Source organism: Antechinus flavipes, chromosome 6 (genome assembly GCF_016432865.1).
Source record: "Antechinus flavipes isolate AdamAnt ecotype Samford, QLD, Australia chromosome 6, AdamAnt_v2, whole genome shotgun sequence".
Classification (NCBI taxonomy): domain Eukaryota; kingdom Metazoa; phylum Chordata; class Mammalia; order Dasyuromorphia; family Dasyuridae; genus Antechinus; species Antechinus flavipes.
This window is the reverse complement of record NC_067403.1, coordinates 258,284,119-258,308,997: the sequence shown is the minus strand read 5'-3', so window position 1 is coordinate 258,308,997 and position 24,879 is coordinate 258,284,119. Positions and strand designations below refer to the sequence as shown.

Genomic DNA, 24,879 nt, shown 5'->3' with positions numbered 1-24,879 from the left:
TCTTGGATTCGAACAGATAGCAGTCATTTTTGAGATTATACTCCAGTACTGTTTTTCTCTCTCTCTTTTTTGTTTAATTTAAAGAGATCATTATCATGTGCCCAGGCTCCCAGAAACATCAGGGAAGATTCAAAAATACATAACAAATTACCAGTTCAAGAAAGTAAATAAATAAATATAGATAGATAGATAGATAAAGATGGATCATGAAGATAATTTCTTCCATTAATATATTTATTATAATATATATAATATTATATATATATATATAAGTGGAAGAAATTATCTTCATGAGCATCCATCTTTTCTTTATTTTCTTGTATTCTTTTGTTCTCTGCCGCACACTTTTTTTACTTTATTATTTCTTTTCCCTTTTCATCCCTCTGCTACCACTTCCAAGCAGGCTATAGCTAAGAAAGGATGTAGTATTGTACACGTGTAGATATGTAGATACACAAATACATCCTGGCCCCCCACCTACACACACACACACACACACACACACACTCCTTTCCTATCCCAGCTAACTCCTTGCTTTAATTCTGCTCCTTAACTGCCCTCACCCTTTCAGTGACCAGAAGAGCTACTCCATTTTCTTCTAAGGGATTCAAGCCCACAGTAGTATTTGTACTGATTCACCCACTGTCACCCATTGAAGTTCACTGACACCCAAGATTTCTATGTTTAATCCTTCTGTCTCCTGTCTGACCAGATTACCTTGGTCCCTAGATTTTACATTCCAAATATCCTTTGCAAGGCTGATCTTTACAGTATTGGATTTTCCTTGTCACTAGACACCTTCCCAGCTGAGCTTCCTTTTAGCCTTGGCTTAGCCACTTAATTAGGACCGGAAGCATTGTTGTCCTCTGCTCTTCCCCGAGATGTGTTAGACACCTTCTGACCTGCGGGGGCTCATGGTATCTTTCATCATTTTAGAACTGTCCATTTTAGAACTTTGCCATTTTGGGCAAAGGTGCTGGGGTAGTTTGCCAATTTCTTTTCTTTCTTTCTTTTTTTTTTTTAATTAATTAATTTACAAAGCATGTGCATGGGTATTTTTTCCAACATTGATCTTTGCAAAACCTTTTGTTCCAAATTTTCCCCTTCTTCCCCCCATTCCCTCCCCTAGCTGGCAGGTAGTTCAATACATATCAAATCTAATTTGCTGTTTTCTTCTTCAGTGGATCATCTTTTGTCAGAACCTCCATCCTGAATAACCCTACTCATGGTTTCCTTATCTATCCAAGCTTCTCTGCCTTGACAAGGAAGTGATTTTGTGTGTGTGTGTGTGTGTGTGTGTGTGTGTGTGTGTGTGTGTGTGTGTGTATGTGTGTGTGTAAGAAAAAGAGAAAGAGAGAGAGAAAGAGAGAAAGAAATATATTTGTATACTGGATCAACCAGCCAAAGACTTGTCTTTTACCACCTCAGTCTTGCTCTTCCCCAGTCTCCTGCTCAGTACAGTTAGTTTTCTCTTTCATTCTTCACTCTTTATTAGGAAATTTAGAAAATAGCTTCATTTGATCACTTCCCATTTGTCAGATTGGCTAATGTGATAGAAAAGGAAAATGATAAATGGAGATGTGCGAAAATTGGGACGTTAATGTGCCATTGCTAGAACTGTGAACTGATTTAACCATTCTGGAGAGTAATTTGGAACTACATCTGAAGGGCTATTACAAAATCATGCATGCCCTTTGATCCAGCAATACCACTGCTAGGTTTGTGTCCCAGAGATAAAAGGAAAAGAACCTGCCTGCACAAAAATATTTATAGTGGCTTTTTGTGGTAGCAAAGAATTGGAAACTGAGGGCATGCTCATCACTGGAGAATGGCTGAATAAGCCGTGGTGGATGATTGTGATTGAATACTATTGTGTGAAATGATAGGCAGAATGATTTCAGAAAAATCTGGAAATATTTACATGAACTGATGCTGGGTGAAACGAGCAGAATCGGGAGAACGTGGTACATGGTGAAGAATATTGTACAATGATCATTTGTGGAAAACTTGGCTCTTCCTCCCAAGATGATAAGCCAAGACAATTCCAAAGGGCCCAGGACAAAAAATGCTATTCGCCTCCAGAGAAAAATTGATGGAGTCTGAATGCAGATTGAAACACATTATTTTAATTTTTTAACTTTATTTTTTTGATCTGTATTTTCGTTCACAAGATGGCTGATGTTTTGCTTGACTGCCTATGTATAACCTTTATCAAATTGCTTGTCTTCTCAATGGAGGAGGAGGGGGAAAGAGAGGGAAAGATTTGGAAATCACATTTTTTAAAATGAAGGTTATTTGTTTTAACATGTAATTAGGGGAAATGAAATATTAAAATTAAAAGCAAATATAACCTCATTTCACTGGTGCTATGGGTATGAAAGGGCAGTTCCCTGTTGGGGCCAATGGTCTCCATCTAAAATGCTCTGTCTGAGCCTTTGGCCAGAAGGCAAAGCCATTATCCGGCTCCACGTCTGGAAGACATCCTCCTGTGGGCGGTCTGGGGCAAAGCCTGTTCCGCGCTGGCCTCCGTCCTCCTCCTCTTTAGAGCAGTAATAAAGTTGGGTTAACTCGAGGGCTTGGCTGCCTTTCACGTGCCCTTCTTGGGCCCCACACCAATTTTTAAGAAGAAAGAGTTCAGTTGGTGAACTGGAGACCCAGAGCCATGGAGGCACCAAAGCTTGGAGCCAGACGAGGCCCTGGTGGCCTCTGATTGCATCCCCTCCCTCCATCCCCAGCCTGGGTCTGGCTTCTGAAGCCCCACCCAGCTGGGGCCGATCTCTCTCCCACGGCAGTGATGGCCATCAGACTCCTTCGGCTTTGTCCCTTCCTTCTCCATCCCCTATGAGCCAGGCTGGGCTCAGTTCTTCCCAAGGTTCCTTACTTGGCCCGGTCTCCCACCATCCTCACTGCCCAGTCAGGGCCCTCCCTCAAACGTGGCTCCCAAATGAACTCGAGGAATGGTCTCTGAAGACGCACGCCTCACAAGGCTAAGCCTAAGGCCGCTGCCCTGGACTGAAGCCCTCCAACTAAAAGCCAGGTTTCCCTCATCCCGGCTCCCAAGGCCAGTCCAGAGAGCAAGGGCTGACCTTGCCCTTGCCAGGTTGGCTCCCCCATGGGACCTTTGGATGCTCGATTGCGAGCTCTGCCTCTTCTTGTCTCCCCCAAAGCTTAGCATGTATTTAATAAATGATTGACTGAAGGGCTTTTCAGATCTGGGGGGGGGACCCCAGTCGGCTCCAGCCTCCATGTGTCTGAGCCAGTGAGTAAACCAGCCATGGACATCTGACGGCCAGAAGCCCATTCTTGCCCAAGCCAGCTCCAGCCCAGTGACCAGGAAAGGGGCGCAGGCTGCTTTGGGACCCCTGGGATGGCTTGGGCAGCAGCATCTGCTCAAAAGGATCGTCCTGGAACCTCGAATGATGGGCAGAGGTTGGTGAGAGAACTGAGAGAGGGGGTGAAAAGCTGCTCCTCAAAGCCCCAGAGCAATGGAAAAGCAAGCTGCCTGCTGGGTGCATCCCCAACAGACTCCCCAGAACTGCTCCAGGGTTGTTATGAAGATCAAATGTGATAATACAGAGCACACAGCAGACTTCTAATAAATGCTTGTTGACGAAGGGTTGACATACAATGTGCTTTCTTTACAAAACTGAAAGCGTTCTATGAATGTGGATTATTGTTATTGTCACTGGGGGTATAATATATCCACACATAAATACAAAATAATTGGGGGGGATCAGAAAAGGCATTATGTAGGAAGTGACCTTTGAGCTGACTTTTTCAGGGAAGAATTGGAAAGGAGGACATTGGAGATATGAGGGAGGTGGGCAGCAAAGGCAGGAAGGCAGAGGATAAAATAAAGTACATCGAGATCAGCAAGAGCCAATTTGACTGGAACACAGTGTGTGAAGGGGAGGTGGGGAGTCGGCTTGCAAAGGACATTAAATGACAGGCTGACCTTGTGCAGCAGTAAGTGATCCAAAGATGCAAACAAAACGTTCTTAAAAGAACGGCCAGCCATTGACGACTGAATGAAGGAATGCTCCAAAGCACTAACAATAAGAACTATTTAATATAACAAAATATAATCTATCTATCTATATATTAAATAATACATATCATTACATATTATACATATTAAATAGTATATATCATTATATGTATTATACATATTCAATATTAATATATATATATATTAAATATTAACATATTATGTATAATAAATTAATAGATCGTATATGTGACATAGAATAGCCTGACATATTAAAGAAATGGATAAATAGAATGGAACTTTATGGAACTGGGATTCAAGGTGATGTAGAGGGTGATGAACGAACGGGTTCATTGTGTTCAATTTAACAGATATTTGTAATAGGCTAAATTGTATGCAATTGTATACAATTCACATGCAAACCTCTTTTCCTCCTTTGTAGGCTGAAATATTTAAGTTTGTTGATATTTGATTTGATCACTGATTCTGATTTTGTAATAAAACACAAAGTTAAAGCTAAATCTTGGGGCTGGGAGGGAGCACAAGGACTTCTAAGTCTAAGACAAGACTGGGGGAAAGGGTGGCTATAATTCAAGAGGATGTCTTCTGACCTTGAGTGTGTGGATAGCACATCCCAAAGATGACAGGGAGCCCCTTGTAGGGGTAGCCCCTAGATTGGGGTATCAGGAGACCTGAGCTTTTGCCAGTGACCCAGGAGGCTGCCTTGGCAAGAGCCTCCCCCTTTCTGGGTCTAACTCCCCTACTCTGAGCAAGATCAGCTGCGATGCTCTGGTTTGTCCAGGTCTGACCTTGGAGTGTTCTTGATCCACTATCTCTTCCAAAACCACGGATAGCTCTTACCCTGCCCCCTCCCCCACAACCTCACCCCCTTCCTCCTGAGATTACAAGCTGGCTTTTAGCTGTTAGGCTTTGAGAGGGTTTCTCCTCCTACTCCTTTTGCTCTCAACATCTTTACTATCTCTAAAGCTCGTCATTTTGCCTCCTACTCAGTTTTCATTTTTTTTTTTAATCACAATAGATTTTCTCTTAGGAGAGAAAATAAAATAATGGTTAAAAAAAAAAAAGAAAAATGCTGCTAGAGCTTTTCATCACCTTTACTTTCTCCCTGCTTTGCTTAGGGCTTTTTCCCACCTGTTTTCCTGAATTTCGAATAATGTAGAGAGGTTAAAATTAATTTCCGGACAGCGTAACCTTTTTGGAAATGCACCATCCTCCTAAATGAACAAGCTGCTTACAGTAATTAAAGTAATGTCATCCTGGGCTCAAATTGCTCGTGCTAATAAGGCTAATTGACAACAGCCAGCGAAGGGCATTAACGGTGATTACTCATCACCGGGGCCTGCAATTTTCAGCAGAGAAGGGGTCTTTACATCTGTTTTCAATCATCTGTCCCCTTTCAGCATCGTCGAGCTCGTTTTCTCAAAAATACCTGCTATTCAAAGTAGTTCTTTCAAAGATGAAAGGGGGTGGGGGGGTAGGAGCTCAAGTAAGAGTGTATATGTGAGCTTCTCTGAGCCTAGGCTCATTTTAAAATTTTTAAAATACATATTTTTATGTATAGCTAAATAATATGCTCCATATTAATATATGACACAAATATATTTTTAAAAATAAAAGCAAGGCTCAGATAAATGTTTTTCTGGCATCTCGGCAGGCTGAAGAAGGAAACTCTGTCCTGGGCCTCCCCTCTTGCCTTGATGTATATCTAGTCTGTCCGTTGGGGTTCTCCTCTATCACAATGAGGTCAGCCATCATCTCTGCAGAAGTGATTCCCACATCTCTGTCTTCAGCGCCCCACACACTTCCTGCCTGTTGAGTATCTGTCTGCTTCTGGGTGTTCCATCTGTACCTCAAAATCAATTATGTCCAGAATGCCCTCTTCTCCCCTAAACCCACACTTTCTGCAGGTTCCGGGGTACCAGATCCTCCCGGACACTCTCCAGTTCATCCCCTTCACTTCCTTGCTCACCTTCACTGCCCTCACCCCAAATCTAATTAGCTGTCAAATGTCAACAGTGGTACATCTCAGGATCTCTATCACACTTATTCCTCTCACCCGACCACCAACCTAATTCCCAATAGCTTCCCACTTAAAATACGGCAGTCACCTTCTAATCGAGTCCTGCCCCCTGAATCTCCAAGCCATCCTTGAAAAAGCTGCTAAAATCATCTTCCCTAAACTATCTGTCTGGTCATGGACATCACTCAGCTGCTCAAAGATCTTCAATGGCTGCCTTCCTCTCTGAGAGCAAATACAAACTCTTTACTTTGATTTCAAAGCTCTTTAAAACATTTTTTAAAATTATGAATATAAGTATCAGCAAACTTGAAAATTTTATTAAAATTATGTAGAAGAAAACCAAAAAAGGCTATTTTTTAAATTTATAAAGCATATGCATGGGTAATTTTTCAACACTGACCCTTGCAAAACCTTCTGTTCCAAATTTTCCCTCCTTCCCCCACTCCCTCCCCAAGCTGGCATAGTCCAATTCATGTTAAATCCAATACATGTATACGTATTTATACAGTTATATTGCTGCACAAGAAAAATCAGATCAAGAAGGAAGAAAAAGAAAAACTGAGGAAAAAAAAACCAAAATGCAAGCAAATAACAAGAGAGAGAGTGAGAATACTATGTTATGTTCCACACTCTGTTCCCATGGTTCTCTCTCTGGATGTAGATGGCTCTCTTCTTCACTGAACAATTGGAACTGGTCTGAATCATGTCATTGTTGAATAGAGCCAACGTCCCTCAGAATCGATCATCATATAATCTTGTTGCCATGTACAATGTTCTCCTGGTTCTGCTCATTTCACTCCATCAGTTCCTATAAATCTCTCTGGGCCTCTCTGAAATCCTCTTGCTGGTCATGTCTTACAGAATAATAATATTCCATAGCATTCATATACCACAGCTTATTCAGCTATTCTCCAATTGATGGGCATCCATTCATTTTCCAGTTTCTAGCCACTACAAACAGGGCTGCCACAAACATTTGTGCCCATGTGGGTCCCTTTCCCTCCTCTAAGATCTCTTTGGGATATAAACAGTAGTAGCACTGCTGGATCAAAGGATATGCACAGTTTGATGAGTTTTTGAGCATAGTTCCAAATTGCTCTCCAGAATGGTTGGGTCAGTTCACAACTCTACCAACAATGTATCGGTGTCCCATTTTCTCATATTCTCCAATATTCATCATTATCTTTTCCTGTCATCTTAGCTAATCTGACAGGTGTGTAGTGGTACCTCAAAGTTGTCTTAATTTGCATTTTTTTGATCAACAATGATTTGGATCCCCTTTTCATGTGACTACAAATAATTTCAATTTCCTCATCTGAAAATTGTCTGTTCATATCCTTTGACCATTTATCAATTGGAGAATGGCTTGAACTATTATAAATTTGAGTCAATTCTCTCTATATTTTGAGGCCTTTATCAGATCCTTTGGATGTAAAAATGTTTTCCCAATTTATTATTTTCCTTCTAATCTTGTCTGCATTAGTTTTGTTTGTATAAAAACTTTTTAACTTAATATAATCAAAATTATCTATTTTGTGATCAGTAACGATCATTGTTCTTCTTTGGTCACAAATTCCTTCCTCCAGTCAAAGGATATGAACAGTTTTCAGATGATGAAATTGAAACTATTTCTACTCATATGAAAGAATGTTCCAAATCACTATTGATCAGAGAAATGCAAATTAAGACAACTCTGAGATACCACTATACACCTGTCGGATTGGCTGAAATGACAGGAAAAGATAATGCGGAATGTTGAAGGGGATGTGGGAAAACTGGGACACTGATGCATTGTTGGTGGGAATTATGAATACATCCAGCCATTCTGGAGAGCAATCTGGAATTATGCCCCAAAAGTTATCAGACTGTGCATGCCTTTTGAGCCAGCAGTGTCTCTACTGGGCTTATACCCCAAAGAGATACTAAAGAAGGGAAAGAGACCTGTATGTGCCAAAATGTTTGTGGCGGCCCTGTTTGTAGTGGCTAGAAACTGGAAAACGAATGGATGCCCATCAATTGGAGAATGGTTGAGTAAATTGTGGTATATGAATGTTATGGAATATTATTGTTCTGTAAGAAATGACCATCAGGATGAATACAGAGAGGCTTGGAGAAACTTACATGAACTGATGCTGAGTGAAATGAGCAGAACCAGGAGATCATTATATACCTCAACAAGGATACTGTATGAGGATGTATTCTGATGGAAGTGGCTCTCTCCAACAAAGAGAAGATCTAATTCAGTTCTAACTGATCAATGATGGACAGAATCAGCTACACCAGAAAAGGAACACTGAGAAATGAGTTTGAACTGCTTGCATTTTTGTTTTTCTTCCCAGGTTATTTTTACCTTCTGAATCCAATTCTCCCTGTGCAACAAGAGAACTGTTCGGTTCTGTACACATATATTATATCTAAGTTAGACTATAACATATTTAACATGTATGAGATTACCTGCCATCTAGGGGAGCAGGTGGAGGGAGGGAAGGGAAAAGTCCGAACAGAAATGAGTGCAAGGAAGAATGTAAAAAATTACCCATGCATATGAACTGTCAATAAAAAGTTATAATAAAAATAATCCCTTCCTCCTCCACAGATCTGAGAGGTAAACTATCTTATGTTCTTCTAATTTGTTTTAATGCTCTTTGTCTAGATCATGAACCCATTTCAACCTTATCTTGGTATATGGTGTTAGGTGTGGGTCTATGCCTTTCTGCCATAATAGTTTCCAATTTCCCCAGCAGTTTTTGTTAAATAGCGAATTCTTATCCCAAAAGCTGGGGTCTTTGGGTTTGTCAAATACTAGATTGCTTTAGTCATGGACTATTTTGTAATGTGAGTCTAATCTATTCCACTGGTCAACTAGTCTATTTCTTAGCCAGCACCAAATGGTTTTGATGACCACTATTTTACAATACAGTTTTAGCTCTGGAACAGCTAGGCCACCTTCATTTGCTTTTTTCCCATTAGTTTCCTTGAAATTCTTGACCTTTTGTTCTTCCAAATGAATTTTGTTATTTTTTCTAGGTCAGTAAGATAGTTTCTTGGGAGTTTGATTGGTTTGGCACTAAATAAATAGATTAGGTAGTGTTGTCATCTTTATTATATTCACTCGATCCATCCAAGAGCACTTAAATATTTTCCCAGTTGTTTAGATCTGACTTCATTTGTGTGGAAAGTGTTTTGTAGTTTTGCTCATATAGTTCCTGACTTTCCCTTGGCAGATTGCCAAGTATTTTATATTACAGTTATTTTAAATGAAATTTCTCTTTGTATCTCTTGTTGTGGGATTTTGTTAGTGATACATAAAAATGCTGATGATTTTTGTGGATTTATTTTGTGTCCTGCAACTTTGCTAAAATTAATGGATTATTACTAATAGTTTTTCAGTTGATTCTCTAAGGGTTAGGGTTCTCTAAGTTATTATATCATCTGCAAAGAGTGATAATTTGGTTTCTTCATGACCTACTCTAATTCCTTCAATTTCTTTTTCTTCTCACTGCCAGTTAGCATTTCTAATACAATATTGAATAGCAATGGTGATAGTGGGCAACTTCATTTCACCCCTGATCTTATTGGGAATGGTTCCAGTTTAGATGCTTGCCGATGGTTTTAAATAGATGCTACTGATTGTTTTAAGAAAAAGTCCATTTATTCCTATACTCTCTAGGTTTTTTTTTTTTTTAAATTAGGAATGGATGTTGGATTTTATCAAATGCTTTTTCTGCATCTAGTGAGATGATCATATGGTTTTTGTTAATTTGGTTATTGAAAAAGTCAATTATGCTAATAATTTTCCTAATGTTGAACCAGCCCTGCATTTCTGGTATAAATCCTACTTGGTCATAGTGTATTATCCTGGGGATGATTTTTTGTAATCTCTTTGCTAATATTTTATTTAAGATTTTTGCTTCAATATTCATTAGGAAGATTGATTTGTAATTTTTTCTGTTTTCAACCTACTTGGTTTAGTTATCAGTACCATGTCTGTGTCACAAAAAGAATTTGGTGGGAGTCCTTCATTCCCTATTTTTTCAAATAGTTTATATAGTATTGGAGTTAATTGTTCTTTAAATGTTTGGTAGAATTCACGTGTAAATCCATCTGGTCCTGGGGATTTTTTCTTAGGGAGTTGATTAATAGCTTGTTCTATTTCTTTTTCTAAAATGGGACTATTTAAGTAACTTATTTTCTCTTCTGTTAATCTGGGCAATCTATATTTTTGTAGGTATTCCTCCATTTCACTTAGGTTGTCAAATTTATTAGCATAAAATTGGGCAAAGTAACTCCTAATAATTGCTTTAATTTCCTCTTCATTGGTGGATAGTTCTCCATTTTTATTTTTGAGACTAACAATTAGATTTTCCGCTTTCCTTTTTCTAATCAATAATAATAATAATAAAGGTTTAATTTTTTGTTGTTTTGGTTTTTTCATAAAACCAACTCTTAAGTTTCATTTATTAATTCAATAGTTTTTTTTAGTTTCAGTTTTATTGATCTCTCCTTTTATTTTTAGAATTTCAAGTTTGATATTTGATTGGGGGTTTAAAATTTGCTCCTTTTCTAGCTTCTTTAGTTGCAAGCCCAATTCATTGATCTTCTCTTCCTCTATTTTATGCAAGTAAGCCTCTAGAGATATAAAATTTCCCATTACCACTTTGGCTACATCCCACAAATTTCGGCATGTTGTCTCATTATTGTTATTCTCTTCGATGAAATTATTGTGTATGATCTGCTGTTTCACCCATTCATTCTTTAGGATGAGATCATTTAGCTTCCAGTTACTTTTTGGTCTATTTCCCCCTGGCCTTTTATTGAATGTAATTTTTATTGCATCATGATCTGAAAAAAAAAATGCATTTACTATCTCTGCCTTTCTGCCTTTGATTTTGAGGTCTTTATGCCCTAATATATGGCCAATTTTTGTATAGGTTCCATTTACTGCCAAGAAAAAAAGTGTACTCCTTTCTGTCTCCATTCAGTTTTCTCCAAAGATCTATCATACCTAACTTTTCTAGTATGCTATTTACCTCTTTAACTTCTTTTTTTATTTATTTTGTGGTTTGATTTATCTAGTTTTGAGAGAGCAAGGTTGAGGTCTCCCACTATTATAATTTTGCTATTTCTTCTTGCAGCTCTCTTACCTTCTCCTTTAGGAATTTAGATGCTACACCACTAGGTGCATATGTTTAATATTGATATTGCTGCATTGTCTATGTTACCCTTTAGCAAGATATAGTTTCCTTCCTTATCTCTTTTATTTAGATCAATTTTTGCTTTTGCTTGATCTGAGATCAAGGATGGCTACCCCTGCTTTTTTGACTTCACCTGAAGCATAGTAGATTCTGCTCCAGCCTTTTACTTTTACTTTGTATGTCTCACTCTGCTTTAAATGTGTTTCTTGTAAACAACATATTGTAGGATTCTGACTTTTAATCCAGTCTGCTATCTGCTTACGTTTTATGGGAGAATTCACCCCATTCACGTTTACAGTTAAAACTATTAATTCTGTATTTCCTGCCATCTTGTTATTCCCAGATTATGCTTTTTTCTTTTCTTTCCCTCTTACCCCTCTCCCCAGTATTAAAGTTATGAGCACCACTTGCCTCACAGAGCCCTTCTTCTTTAGAATCCCTCCCTCCCCCTTAGAGTCCCTCCCCTTTTCTTAAACCTTTCCCTTACAATTTCCGTATTCCCTTCTATTTAGCCTACCCCTTCCCTTTTCGCTTTTCCCCTCCCACTTTTCAATGAGGTAGGAGAAGTTCCTAGGGAAAGGAAAGTTGTTTTGAAATCAGAAATATTTACTATATTTAACATATAGGAGTAGCTAGGTGGCACAGTGGAAAGAGCATCAGCCCTGAAGTCAGGAGGACCTAAGTTCAAATCTGATCTCAGACACGTAACACTTTTCTGGCCGTGTGACCCTGGGCAAGTCACTTAACCCCAATTGCCTCAGCAAATCCCGCCCCCCCCCCCCAAAAAAAACATATATTGGATGACTTGCCATCTAGGGGAGGGGAGGAAGGAGGGGAAAAATTGGAACACAGATTTTGCAAAGTTCAATGTTGAAAAATTATCCTTGCATGTTTTAAAAATAAAAAGCTTCAATTTGGGGGGCAGCTAGGTGGCATAGTGGATAGAGCACCAGCCCTGAAGTCAGGAGGATCAAATCTGGTCTCGGATACTTAACACTTCCTAGGTATGACCCTGGGCAAGTTACTTAACCCCAATTGCCTTAGCAAACAAAAAAAAAAAAAAAAAAAAAAGCTGCTATACATACATATATTTTTTTAATAGCTTTTTATTTACAAGTTATATGCATGGCTAATTTTACAGCATTGACTATTGCGAAACCTTCTGTTCCAATTTCCCTCCTTCCCCGCCATGCCCTCCCCCCAATGGCAGGTTGACCAATACATGTTAAATATATACATATTCTCTAGAGCATTTTTCCATACTATTGCTTTTCCATATTCCAAGGCTATTGATTGATAGCTTTGGCTTCTTCCTTTGAAATTGCCTGTTCACATCTTTTGACTCATTAACTGGAGAATGGCTTAGTCTTGTAAGTCTGATTTAGTTCTTTATATATTTTAGAAATGAGACTGTTATTAGAGAAACTTGTTACAGGACTTAGCCCAATGTTCTTTTAGTTTTAGCTGCACTGATTTTGTCTGTGCAAAATCTTTTAAATTTTATGTAATCAAAATAATCAATTTTGCTTTCTGGGAACCTACCTCTCAGTTGGTCATGAACTTCAACCACACATCTGCCAGCTAATTACTTTTCTTCCATGATCCACTAATTTGTTGCTTTTGATGTCATCTCTCACGTTTAATCATGGACCTTTTTGAGTTTTTCTTGGTATAGTGTGAAATGATGGTCTATGTCTAGTTTCGGCCACGTTGCTTCCTAGTTTCCCCAAGTTTTTGTTGAACAGTGGATGCTTCTAAGTTAACCTCTTTCTCCAAATTACCCAATGTATCTTTTTTCTGGGGCTGTAGGGATCTGGTCTGGGATTCAAATGCAGGAGCGGCTGCGAGGGCAGCCCCCCCGCTCCCACTGATTAGGGATGCAAATTTTGGATACCCGAGAAGATATATGCTTTGTAATTATGCTCTTTGGGAAGGTTTTAATGGGATTTCCTGGTTCCCTTTGCAATCTCTGGCTACTGCTCCTTTCTCTGGCCACTTAGAAGCTTGCTTACTGCATCGACTAGAAGGAAGCAACTGGAGGACCAGAGCAAAATAACCAATGGCTCCTCTGGGGGGGGGGGGGGGGGGGGGGAGGGGAATCAGAGGAGGAGAGGAGACACGGGCAGGAAGGATAGAGAGAATCATTAACAAGGACCTGGAAGTCGCCAACAAACAAGGAATATGTGGGAAGGAGTGAGCACCCTATGCTGTTGGCCAGTTAACCTTGAGTCAGCTTGAGCCATCTCCTGCAACTGCTGTCTCGGGTCCCTCCCAGTCCTTCTCCAATGGTCACTTGCCATCTGCACCAGGGTACCGGTCAGTGCAATATCAGGGAGCCAAAGGAGGGCCTTCTGGGCTCACCTGCCGACTCGCTCCTCCCAGGGCTCCCAGACTGACCCAGGGTCTGCAGCAAGCGCAGAGTGCACCCGGGCACCCTTGGAGCTTTTGGAGGCATCGTTAGTCGTAAACTGGGCATTGTGACTGACCCTGGCCTTTTTTTCCTGAGCAACAACTGTAAGCAAGGAAAAATGAACCAAACCGTGAGCTCCCAGCACCACCTCCAAAATTGAAGCAGCAGCCGGTCAGCAAGAATTCTGCAGAGAGAGACCTTCCCCCAGAGCCAGGACAATGGCCAACCATCGTGGCTGGGGAAACCCCTCTGCCCCACACAGGAAAAAACTGCATCTTCAGGCTCTCTTCCTGGAGAGGCCGGCTTGTCCGAGATGAAGCAGCCAGGCCTCTGCCTGGACTTGGTCCGGAGCCCCAAGCGTCTCCATTCCCGGCTGCTGCACCCAGGTCATAGGCGCCCCAGGAGCTGGCAGCCCTCTCACTCTCAGGGGGGCCTTTCTAAAAGCATCCAAACCACCAAAGCAAGAGCCGCCAGCTTGGGCCACGTCCTGCCTGCCAACGGACACCAGGCGAGCGCCTGGCGGAGGCCGGGCTCGTCACCTGATGGACCAACTGCAGAAATGCCCTCACGGATGGTCTGGAGTTCTGACCTCACTGGGGAGACAAGGGGAACACAGAGTAAGTTAGGGGAGCTGGGACTGTCAGCGTCCCACTGAATGGCCTGTCCGAACCTGGAGATAGGCCAGGGCCAACTGGAACCACGATTACGGGGCCTTCCTGCAGAAGCACCGAGTATCACGGACTCAGGTGGATCGAGCCACCAGGGCACACGCTATGTCATGAAGGCACTTGCCTGCCTACAGGAGCTGGGAGGGGTGAGGGGGGACGCCAGGACAATGACAAATGGGTGGTACGGCACCGAGCTGGCCCCAGGGTCACCGCAAGCCACCAGAGCAGGGCCCGGCAGTGAGCATCATGGCCAAAGCTCACCCCTATCTGGGAAAGGGCAAGGGGACAGTTCTTGCAGAACTTTGCCTAGAACTCTGAAGCCACACACACAAATGCCCCAAAGATTGAGGCCTTCTGGGCCAGTGCTCCTGGGCCGGCAGAGCCAAGGCGGCTGCAGACCCACTCCTTCGGCGGCCGCGGCCCCAGGGGCCTTTTCCAGCCTGGCCAACATCATTGAAGGAATGCAAGGAAACTGCACTAGAAGCTTAGAATAAGGAGGCTTTATTTTCTTTAATATAAGTATTTTCTATAACTTCAGTCTCATGATTCAGAACGTCCAGAACAGATAATACACAGTCATTTAAAGAGAGAACACGCCAAATGAGGGGGTGAAAGCTCCTTCTGAGGGCAGCTCTCCTCCTCCTGCTTCACCCTCCACTAAGCGGGGAACCCCCAAAGTCAGCCGCGTGAGGGCACGTGCAGAGGGCAAGGGGAGCCCTGACGGCCTCTCGAGGAAGTGGACAAGTGGCCTCTGGGTCCCAGAGGGGCCTGGGTCAGCTTCCAGCCAGCCAAGGGAGGTACAGACCCCCGTCCCGTCCCCTCCCCGTTACCCCAGCGTCTTCAAAGTGCAAAGATGGCCCCCAGGGAACTATCGTTTCTGAAAGGGACGCTCAAGTCCGTCCTGGGCAGGGGCAGTGAGGAGGGAGACTTGGCCACCCCCCCGCCTAGGATCGGAGCTCCTGGACTTGACTCCCACCGTGTGTAGAATGGGCGGCCTGGGTTGTTTCTATACCACTGGAGATGGAAAAAGGAATAAGCCATAATTCATCATACGTTTGATTTTTTTTTTTTTTTATTTCCGTATGTAATGTAATGTTTAGGCACGCTGCTTGGGAGGCTATTTCTAAAAAATCGTTGGCCATCGTTCAGAGTATCCTTTTGGTTTTAAATACTGGTCAGGAAAAAAACAAATGACATAAAAATAGGTGAAGAACTTTCTATTACAGAAATGAAAAACTGATTTGCATCTAAAAGTGCAAGAGGTAACCCAAGAGTGACCCCTTCACCAGACGGACAACACGGCGACATGCGGCCCATCGCTTCTGCTGTTGGAGAAGGTGGCTGGATTTTTATACTGACATAGAAAATTATAAATTACAATGAATTAGTATCCATAATCACTATATATACACAAACCAGGTCTAAAAAAATACACTGGCTTAGAATTTACGAGTGAAAACTTCACAAGGTACAGGAAAACAATTAACATGCTCAGGTGCCCAATTTTGATTTGTACTTTGAAAATGCTATGCCCAAGGGAAAAAAAAAAGAGAGAACGCATGCTAATTCTATTAGCAGTGCGTGCACTGACTCCTGTGACTTGCCTGATCCGAGTAGAGTTTTATAAATATGCAGATTGTTCTGAAACGTTCATTTGTAATGCTTGGCTAACAAGGTACAATCTGGTGAACGAATGGGTTAAAAGGCAGGTGGACTACCGAAAACTAAAGAATCAAGCCCCAAAGCCCAAACCACAAGCCATATCCACTCCAAAGAACCTAGTGTTTCACCGGCGTGAGGAATCATTTCAAGCAAACAAGACTGAACAGAACATATGGCTTTACAGTAACATCAATTTGTCAACTAAGATGTAGCAATAAATACTTAAAATCTCTACCAATAGACTTACATTTTGATCTGTTTTAAACAATACAGAAAACAGTTACCAATTAAAAACCGGTTATAAAAAGAACACCCAAAATTTCTTATTTAAAATCACTTTTGAGAGTCAGAACAACCAAAATAACCCTTAGAGGGCATTTCAATCCTACAACGTCTTGCCAACCTGGAAGAAAAATGAGCTCAGAATTTTGTACAAGGTGAAAAAATGTATGAAAACGGCCTAAGGACTTTGGTCACACTAATTGTCAAATAGTTATGTCTCCAATACAATAGATCTGTGTATTCACTTTTATAAAACTAATCTTACAGCCATCTGAAGTCTAGTATCTCTACTATTATTACAAGGGGGGCAAGGTCTTCCTCCACAGGCCACCCACCATTCATAACAATACAATATAAACATAGGCAAAAATGCTTGGTATTTGTCAATGTGCAAGATTTTTACACTTCTGAATTTCTCTGTACAATGTCTTAAAATCTAGAATATAAACGTTGCTGGTCCTGATCCCTTGCAAAGTTAGTGCAGCAGTGACTGGCTTGGACAGGCTCTGGATGAAATCCTCAAGAAACAGCGTTTTTTAACCCATGGCTATCAGTCTGTAGTCCTCAGTCAACAGCAGGAGACATTACATATCATACAGGGCCGTTAACAGAGGTCTCTCCTAAAAGGCTCGGCTGATCAGGCCTAAAGAACCAAAAGAAAGACGTTCAGGGCATTTGAAGGGACCCACCGAGCCGAGCGGAACCACTGACAACAGACAACAGCAGCAGCAGATGGGGGCCGGGCTCAGGAAGACAAGAACAGGAAGAGGAAGGCCCCCTAACTCAGGCGAGCCCCCACCAGGGGGAAGCTGCTAGAAGGCTCGGATTGCCGGATCGCCTCGTCTCCAGGTGAACCTGTCTTGGGTACCGACGGTCCATCTCACTGCACACGGGGGCTAACCAGATACTTTAAGTCCGCTATGGCGTTCTGCTTGGCTTCACCCTGAGAGGGGTCCCTTCTGGAGACCAAGGAGGACCAGGATCCCTGATGGAGAGTCGGGAGGAGGAACTGCTGCTGGCAGCCCAGCCCCTCTGATCAGACCTGAGGCTTGGGAGGGAGGAGGGCCCCTCAGTGAAGACCACCCTCCACCCACCCCCCAGGGCCACAAGCAAAAGGCCGCCTCAAGGAGGCGTCAGGGAAGAAAGGAGGGACCCTTCCTGCCACGGGGACGAGAGCGGCCCCGTTCCAGCCCAAAAGCACACTGAGGGAGCCACTGCTCAGCTGGGTGCCTTTGGGACCACAGGGTCCGCACACGAGAGCCTAGAGCTAGGCCTGGCCACTGAAATTGGGGAAGGGCTCTCATAGGTACCTCCTGCCACCACTAGGGACACGGACATGAAGTTCACCTGGGGGATGGTGGAAGAGACCAGACCCTAACCTCCTGGCAACCAGTCTAAGGGAGGGGGAGAAATGTCGTCATTCTAACAGCTCTGGCAACAACTCCATGGTCAGAACAGAGTAGCTCCCAAAGGACTTGGGGTGATGCAGGAGACTGGACAGAGCAATGGACTGACACCTGGTGGGAGCTTGTGAGACTCCATCTGGAAAGCAGGGAGAATAAAAGCACCTCTTTCACCTGTGGTTGATGAGACAACACAGGTAAAGCGTTTGGTGGGTGGGAAAGCTCCCTCTAAGTCCGGATCCTGTTCTCGCCACCACCCAGGGGTGCCAGCCAAGGCTGGGAGCAGGTCCTGTCCCTGACTGCAGAGGCTGCTTCCCATATGTGGGCCCTGAATGAATGGCTGGAAAATAGGAGCCCGAGTGTCCAGTCTCACAAAGTCAACGCCCTGTGGTGGCGTCCGGCCAGAGGGAGGGAGCCGGCTAAAAGCACATGGGGATGAGGAGACAAGGCAGCCTCTGGAGGGGGAGATCAAGGGCCTCCAACTGCAGGGAAGCATCTCTAGCCTGGGCCAAGAAAGCCCTCAAGGCAAAGAGCCAGCCTGGGGGGTGGGGGCGAGTTGTGGCCCTCCCTTCTGGTTTTCCACCAAAGTCCCCTACTGATGAGAAGACAGGCTGTCCCTTCTAAATTAAACCAGCCATTTCCATAAATATTTCCTCCACACATCCCTAAAAACTCCTCTTGGGGTGAAATCCCTCCTTATGGGAAATGGGAGGGGAGGGGAGGAGGGTGGAGGCGGATTTGGCAGAAAAGTCCCTGGACTTGGGACGCCCCCTGGTGTCTGTTCCTGATCATGGCATCTATGGAAGTTAAAATGGAATCACTAAAAATGAAACCTCCCCAATTTAAGTATATGGGGGGAGGAGGGGGCAGCAATCCCTGGCACTCCCTGACTTGGGGATCCTTTCCCTGTGAGCTTTTCTCTAGGTGGTTTCCTCCTGGCTGGGGCAGGCTCCCGGCCCCACCAGGCCCCAGCAGGGCAGGGCCTCCTTTCTCTTCCTTGGCGTCCTCAGGGGCCCACTGGGGATCGACAATTAACGTTCGCCAACTCTCCCTCTCACACGAGCTGGGAACCGGGCTTTGCTGCCAAAGCCAGGGTGGGTAGGGGCTGGTGTGGCCCCCAAGGGAGCTCCCAAGTCTCAGAAGGGAGGCCAGAGCCGGCCGGCTTCCCCGGGGCCCCCTTACCTCTGCTCGGGCTCAGGCCCGCCGGCTGGGGAGCAGCAGGACTGGCGTCCCCGCTGTCTGTCCTCTCCTCCACCACATATTTACAAGAAGCATCTTGAGAGGTAGACAGTTTCCCTTCTTCGCTGCAGGAGAGAAGGGACAGCCGGCGTTAGGCGCCCGCGCAGGCCGGGGGGCGGAGGCGGCCGATGACGGGACATGCAATGACTCGAGGGCGGTGGCCGAGACAAGTCCAAGCAGCAAGCTCTGCATGCTCGGGGAGGGAGGAGAACGGAGGTCACAGACACGGGGTGGGGGGAGCAGCACGCAGGACCAGGAGGACCGCGAGGGGGCGATGGGGACGCTGGAGCTCGAGGACCAACCCGGGCGGTCCCGAGAGCGTACATACCGATAGGATTTCAACACTCTGAAGCCAAGTGTGCAAAATAGAAAAAGAAATGTATAAACATTTCAAAATACTCGGAAATTAGGGATTTGGGCACAAGATTCCCTCTACTGCGCGGGGGCAAAACGTTATCTTTCTAGAAACAGACTGGTGAAGGTGTTAACTGAATCTGTTTGGAGGAACAAATAGTCATGGTTAGAGGCCGCCCCAGCCCTGCCCGGGATGTTCAGGGCAGAACTCGAACCCTGGCCTTGCCCGCCAAAGGGGCGAGAGGGGGTGGGAGCCCAGGGAGGGCAGCCCCTGCACAGATCCCCACTGTGCGCCAAGGGGAGCTCAGAGTGCATGAGGATGCAGGCTCTGAGGGTTCTGCAGCCCCAGCCCAGCTGGGAAAACTCCCAGGGAAGGTCCCTCCTGGTCAGGGCCCTCACAGCTTCTCTTCCACAAGACGGATGCCTCCAGTTCCTGCCCCAAATTCTACACTAGCAGAGGCCACGAACCTCGGGCTTTTGATCCCCATACCCCTTCCTGAGAGCCCCAGAGCCTTGGCCCAATGTCCCAAGCCTGGACCACTGAATATGCAAACCGTCCCTTGCGGGTCCATCATCAGTGAATCCAGGCAGGCAGCGAGGCCTTTCTCTAAATCCGGTCCCAGTTCACCTCTCCCCAAGTTAGCACCAAACTCCTCATCAGGAGCAAACCCTTCCCTGTGCTCCCCCTTTCCTATGTTTCCACTCTCTGCTTTTCTGTTCCTGCCCTCCCTTTACAAGCCTCAGTGGCTCACTTGCCCCATCATCCCTCTGGGAATGGCTTGTGCCAACCCCTAAACTGGGCAGGAGCCCCCAGATGTGACCACTCAGGAGATCTGGTCATGTTTTCAAGATGGGCTTCAGATTCTTAAATAAATGTGGGGTGGACCTTCAAGCTGAACTCATTGAAATATCCAGACCCCAAGGTTGGCTGGCTCTGAGGACTAAGAATTTCCCAGAAACGCCCGTTAGTCCCCAAAGAGGACGCCATGACCAATGACACCAGCTGCTGGCACACCTTAAAGCCCCCTCCTCATAGCTCCTGAGGAGCTACATCTCAGGTCCCATGCAGTGTTCTCTCCCTGGCGACCCGGGGTGCTGGCCAGCCGTGAACCCCTTTCACATCTCCCTACCCACCTGAGACCACATGTCTATGCTGTGTGTCTCTCTGAGAGATCCAGACTACAGGGTTAATTGTTGGGGATGGGGTCAAAGGGAAAGACTCAGCTGATTGTGCCCCCATTACGGGGGGATCTTTCATGCTGCTGACAGCAGTGACCCCCCCTTTATCAAGTAATCCGAGCACTCTTCTCAGTCACGGCTCCTGGCTGTTCCTAAAATTAAAGCCCCCGGCCCTCAGAGCAGCTGATGCAGCACATTGAACAGAGAAATTGGAATCGGCCGGAAGCTTTTTCTAGCCCTCGGCCTGGCAGGGAGCTGCGCTTTCTAGAAACTGGTTTTTCTAAGCCATTTTCCTTGCAAAGCGAGTGCACAAGAGCATTCACGGAATGGGCTCCTGGAGGGGAGGCAGAAGGGGCCAAGTCTGGCCCGGGCCCCCGCCCGCTGCCCCCCTCCCTGCGCCCGAGGAGCCAATGGCCTCTCCGGGTGGTTACCTTTTGAAGACGGCAGTTTCAGTTTTAGCATCTACCGTAAGGCTGAGCGTCTCCTTCATGCTGCCGTTCATCACGGTCTCGGTCACCTTGTCCGTATTCTCGGCATCTTCTTCGCCGTCAGACGTCGCTTCCATGGCCACGCTGCCTGGGGCTACAGAGAGCATCGTTCTGAGAATCTGCCCAAGCCCGGTGGGGTGGCCTTTCTGCAGCCCCAGGACCCCGCCCATGAACTGCCAACCAAGGGTCCGAGGGGGAGAGTGCCTTTCGATGCAGGTCTCTTCCTAGGGAACCCCCACCCTGCAGCCAGGAATGAGCCCCAGCTGGTTCCCTGCCCAATGGGAAAGTTATCCCAAAATATGGAACACACTTGGCAGCTGAGAGCTTGGGGGGGGGGGAGGGGAGGGGAAGGGCCAGAACACCAGGCCTGGAGGCAGCCAGACCCCTGTTCCCAACTTTAAATGTTGCTTCAGACACTTATTAGCTGGGAGACCCTGGGCAAGTCACTTAGTCTGCCTGCCTCAGTTTCCTCATCTGTAAGATGAGCTGCAAAAGGGAATGGTCAACCCATCTAAATCTCTGCCAAGAAAACCCTAGAGAGGGTCAGGACCAAAAAGGACTGAACAAAAATCAGCTAAAAATGCTGATCTGAACATCTGCCCTGGGAGCTGACTGTAGGATCCCCGTGGCCTGAGACAACCCTCTGAAGCCATTTGTCCCACAGGGCCGAGCGGCAGCTTACCCCACTTTCCTAAGTGCGCGGCACTTTGGGGTGTTCTACATTAGCATAAGACGTTTGTATTCTCTACTTACCCTCCGGGGGTGCTGCCAGTGAAACAGCATTGGTAGTTAAGGGGTCCACTGGTTCAGCGTTGGTTTCCATTTCTACTGGAGAATTACTCCTTAAAGTATCCTTTGTACTTTTAAGGAAAAAACATGTTTTGAGAGTCAGGATGATTTCTCAACCAATCACCCACCATTTCTTAATTGTCTCTTACGTGGCAGAAACTGGGGATTCAGACCCAAAGGCAAGATAGGGCCCCTTCTCAGGTGGCTTACAGGCTGCTGGGGAAAGGCCACCTGAGCAAATCCCAATGGAGGGGCAGGGCTCACACACTTCACACTTTGGCCACTCCCCGTCTCTATGTCTCAGATCTTGGGGGTCCCTGGCCTGGGATGAGCCACTCCTCTGGAAAGCAGTGTGAGAAGTTCATCCCAGGCCCGGGGACCCCCAAGATCCAAGACATAGAGAAGGGCAGTGGCCAAAGTACAAGGAGGCCGGTCGCCAGTCCTTGGCCCCGAGTCCCAGGGGGAAGTTTCACACGCTCTTCATACTTGACTGACATAATGATGACAAGATGACCAAGCAGGGATGTCTCCTTGAACTTGATGGGAACTTGTCTGGTCAAGGTCTTACATCCAGAGAGGGCTTCGATAACTAATCCCTTTCTTGCACAGATAGTCAAATCTGGGAGAAATCTGTAGTATTAATACTGTAATCCAAGGACCGAGGGGATAAAATGTGAAATTCAAACTCAAGGGTCAGAGAGATTGCCAATTTTAAATAAGTGTATAACCAGGCAAAGAGCACATGAAGCAATCCCAGGGCCGTGCAAAGGCCACACGCTGCCCTCACTACGCTAAGAGCCCTGCCCGGGAAGCAGACGCTGTCCAGTCTTGGTGGAAGAAAGCAAGACTCTGTCTGCTCTCACATTCACAGAGTCTGAACTGGCCAAAAACTGGGGGAGATCAGTGATCTCCCCCTCCCAGAAGACACTCTGGGAGTCACGGCCTCCATTACTCAAAGAGGAGTTTAGGGCTTTCTTTTTTCTAGAACTGTGATCTCACAGCCCGCTGCAATTTCTAGTTGAGGTCCCCAAAGAAGGCAAGGGGGCCATATCGACTGCCCCTCATCATCAGTTCCCGACAGCTAATGGTGTGGCAGTGATGGCATGAGTCCCCTGTGCCTCCAAAGTTGCGGGGAGGCTCCTGCTCTCTACTGCTTCACAGTTTATTAAGGAAGCTCTTCCTCCTCTCCCCCCCATTTCACTGGGTCATAAATCAGGAGATGACAAGAAAGCACAAACAGCTGGATGAAGTGAATGCTCATTCCCAAATCAAGGCACTGGTTGGCACATGAACGCTGCCCACACACCCACCTCAATGGGGACGTGAACTCGGAGAAGGAAGCCCAGCCGGTCTCTTTAGTTGGCATGGGTTCTTCCGTATTCCAGACGTCCGAGCCCACTGAATCGAGGCTGGCCCCGTGAGCCGTCTCCATGGGCACATCAAAGTTGGCTGACCAGTTGGGTGCTGGGAAAAGGAAAAGGCCGGCATCAGCAACAAACGAAGCAGCCCCTAACCCCTGTCAAGTCAAGCCCTACGTGGGGGAGGAAGGAGCACAGCTCTCTGGCCTACAGAACAGTCTCCCAGGTTTGACCCGACAGAGGCACATGCTCATCGCTAGGTGGTCTCTGGGCTCCTGCCAGGTTTATGCCCGCTCCGTACGCAGGGGCCAGGAGGCTGCCACGGACAAACTGTCATCGGGCACGATCCAACCGACTCTGAACGTCAGCCTCTCTCAGTGACATGTCCCCAAAGCCCCCGACCCCTGGCGAGCACTGGGAGGGTGCTGAATGTCTGCAGGAGTTGGGTGCCGAGCAAGAACAGCACTACCAAAAAAAGACAGCTCGTCTGGGAAATATCCAGAACCCCAATTTGGGGGGCTCCCTTTTCCAATCCTTCATGTGAGGGGGTGGAGGACTGAAGAATATACGCCAGTTCTGGTCCTTGGGGATACCTCTAAGGATGACAGGAGATTCCTGTCAACAGGACCATAAGCAGCCCAAGGAAATCCTCCCTGGCGGGGCAGTGGGTACTACGGGGGACACTCAGGCCACACAAGGTATCAGTAAGTCAACTCAGAAGTAGACAACTGTCCGAGAGGGGCAGCGGGCGGGCATGGGTATCATGGAAAGGGGAGAATGGAAACACTCACGTTCGTTCAGATCCACTTCCATTTTGTCCTCTGGGTTAGCATTGTTGGAGTCAAATAAATCATGTTTTGCTCCATCTTCCTCCTCAGAGTCTGTACTTTCTTCACTGTCTGTGCTCCCTGAGCTGAATGGAGAAAAGTTACATGCTCAAGTTACTTACTCGATCCAGAAAACTCTTTCACGTGGAGCTCACTCCAAGGAAGGCAACGAGAAAAAGGAAGGCTTCCCCCAGCAGCACAAACCACACTCAATGATGATGATGACCATCATCTCAATAAATGTAAAAACAGAATACAGTTGGGCTTAAATGAATTGCAAAGACCCATCTTGGTCCTGGAAAACAAACTGTGGACCACGTGTCCTTCTCCAAAAAGCAAAGAGGCAAGGGGAGCCCCGGAGGAGGTCACTGTGGCTGCTTTGGCTCAACTGTTCCCCCAGGCCATCAGCCACAGGGTGGGCTAAGTCACTACAACAAGAGCCTAGGCACCGGCCATTTTTTAAAGGGAGGGTGCTGGGGAGGTTCGGGATCATACTGCCACATGACAAAAATCCACACCCAACTCCCAAGTTCTGTGTCTCTCTGTCTCTCTGTGGATTTCTCTGTGTCTGTCTCTCTGACTGTTTGCCATAATGGGCGTGTTGTGGGAAAGACGGTATTCCCTGGAGATTTAAGGACCATGCAGATCCTAAGTGGAAACGATCCCGTTTGGGAGAGGGCCTATATCCGCGTTCTGTGAGATCACTTACACTAGGGAAATAGCACTGGGAATAAACACAGAGAGAAAGCCCTTTCTGCCATCACAATAGTAACATTGCTGGAAGGTGGCCCTGCCCTGAAGCTCAATCAGGGGCACCCAGGGCTGCTTAGCTGCTGCCAAGTTTCTTGGCAGAGATGGCGCTCTGCACAGCGTCCCCAGTCTCCCCCCAAGGATGCCTGGGACTGAGAACCAGGAAAAAAAGCTTCCCTGCCATGAGCTGAGGGTCCAGGCCCACAGGAAGCTGGCCAGCTTTCTGCTCTCTGTGTCGTTGTCACT

The 24,879-nt window shown here is 45.8% G+C and overlaps 1 protein-coding gene across 8 annotated transcripts in view; it reads right to left on the bottom strand.

The window, feature by feature from the left end:
* Positions 1–14,787: 14,787 nt before the first annotated feature.
* PPP6R3 (protein phosphatase 6 regulatory subunit 3) overlaps positions 14,788–24,879 on the bottom strand; it is an 83,752-nt gene continuing 73,660 nt past the window's right edge. For 3 of the 8 annotated variants that reach the window (XM_051967117.1, XM_051967119.1, XM_051967121.1), the window contains exons 20-25: positions 23,848–23,969; positions 23,009–23,162; positions 21,663–21,769; positions 20,853–21,003; positions 19,217–19,234; positions 14,788–18,953 (exon numbers count right to left, since the gene is read on the bottom strand). In XM_051967117.1, the coding sequence (XP_051823077.1) occupies positions 18,704–18,953; positions 19,217–19,234; positions 20,853–21,003; positions 21,663–21,769; positions 23,009–23,162; positions 23,848–23,969 (802 nt within the window). In that variant the 3' untranslated portion in view covers positions 14,788–18,703. Of the gene's footprint in view, positions 18,954–19,141; positions 19,383–20,852; positions 21,004–21,662; positions 21,770–23,008; positions 23,163–23,847; positions 23,970–24,879 lie in introns of those variants that run through there. The other 5 variants (XM_051967118.1, XM_051967120.1, XM_051967122.1 and 2 more) reach the window with 3 other exon arrangements.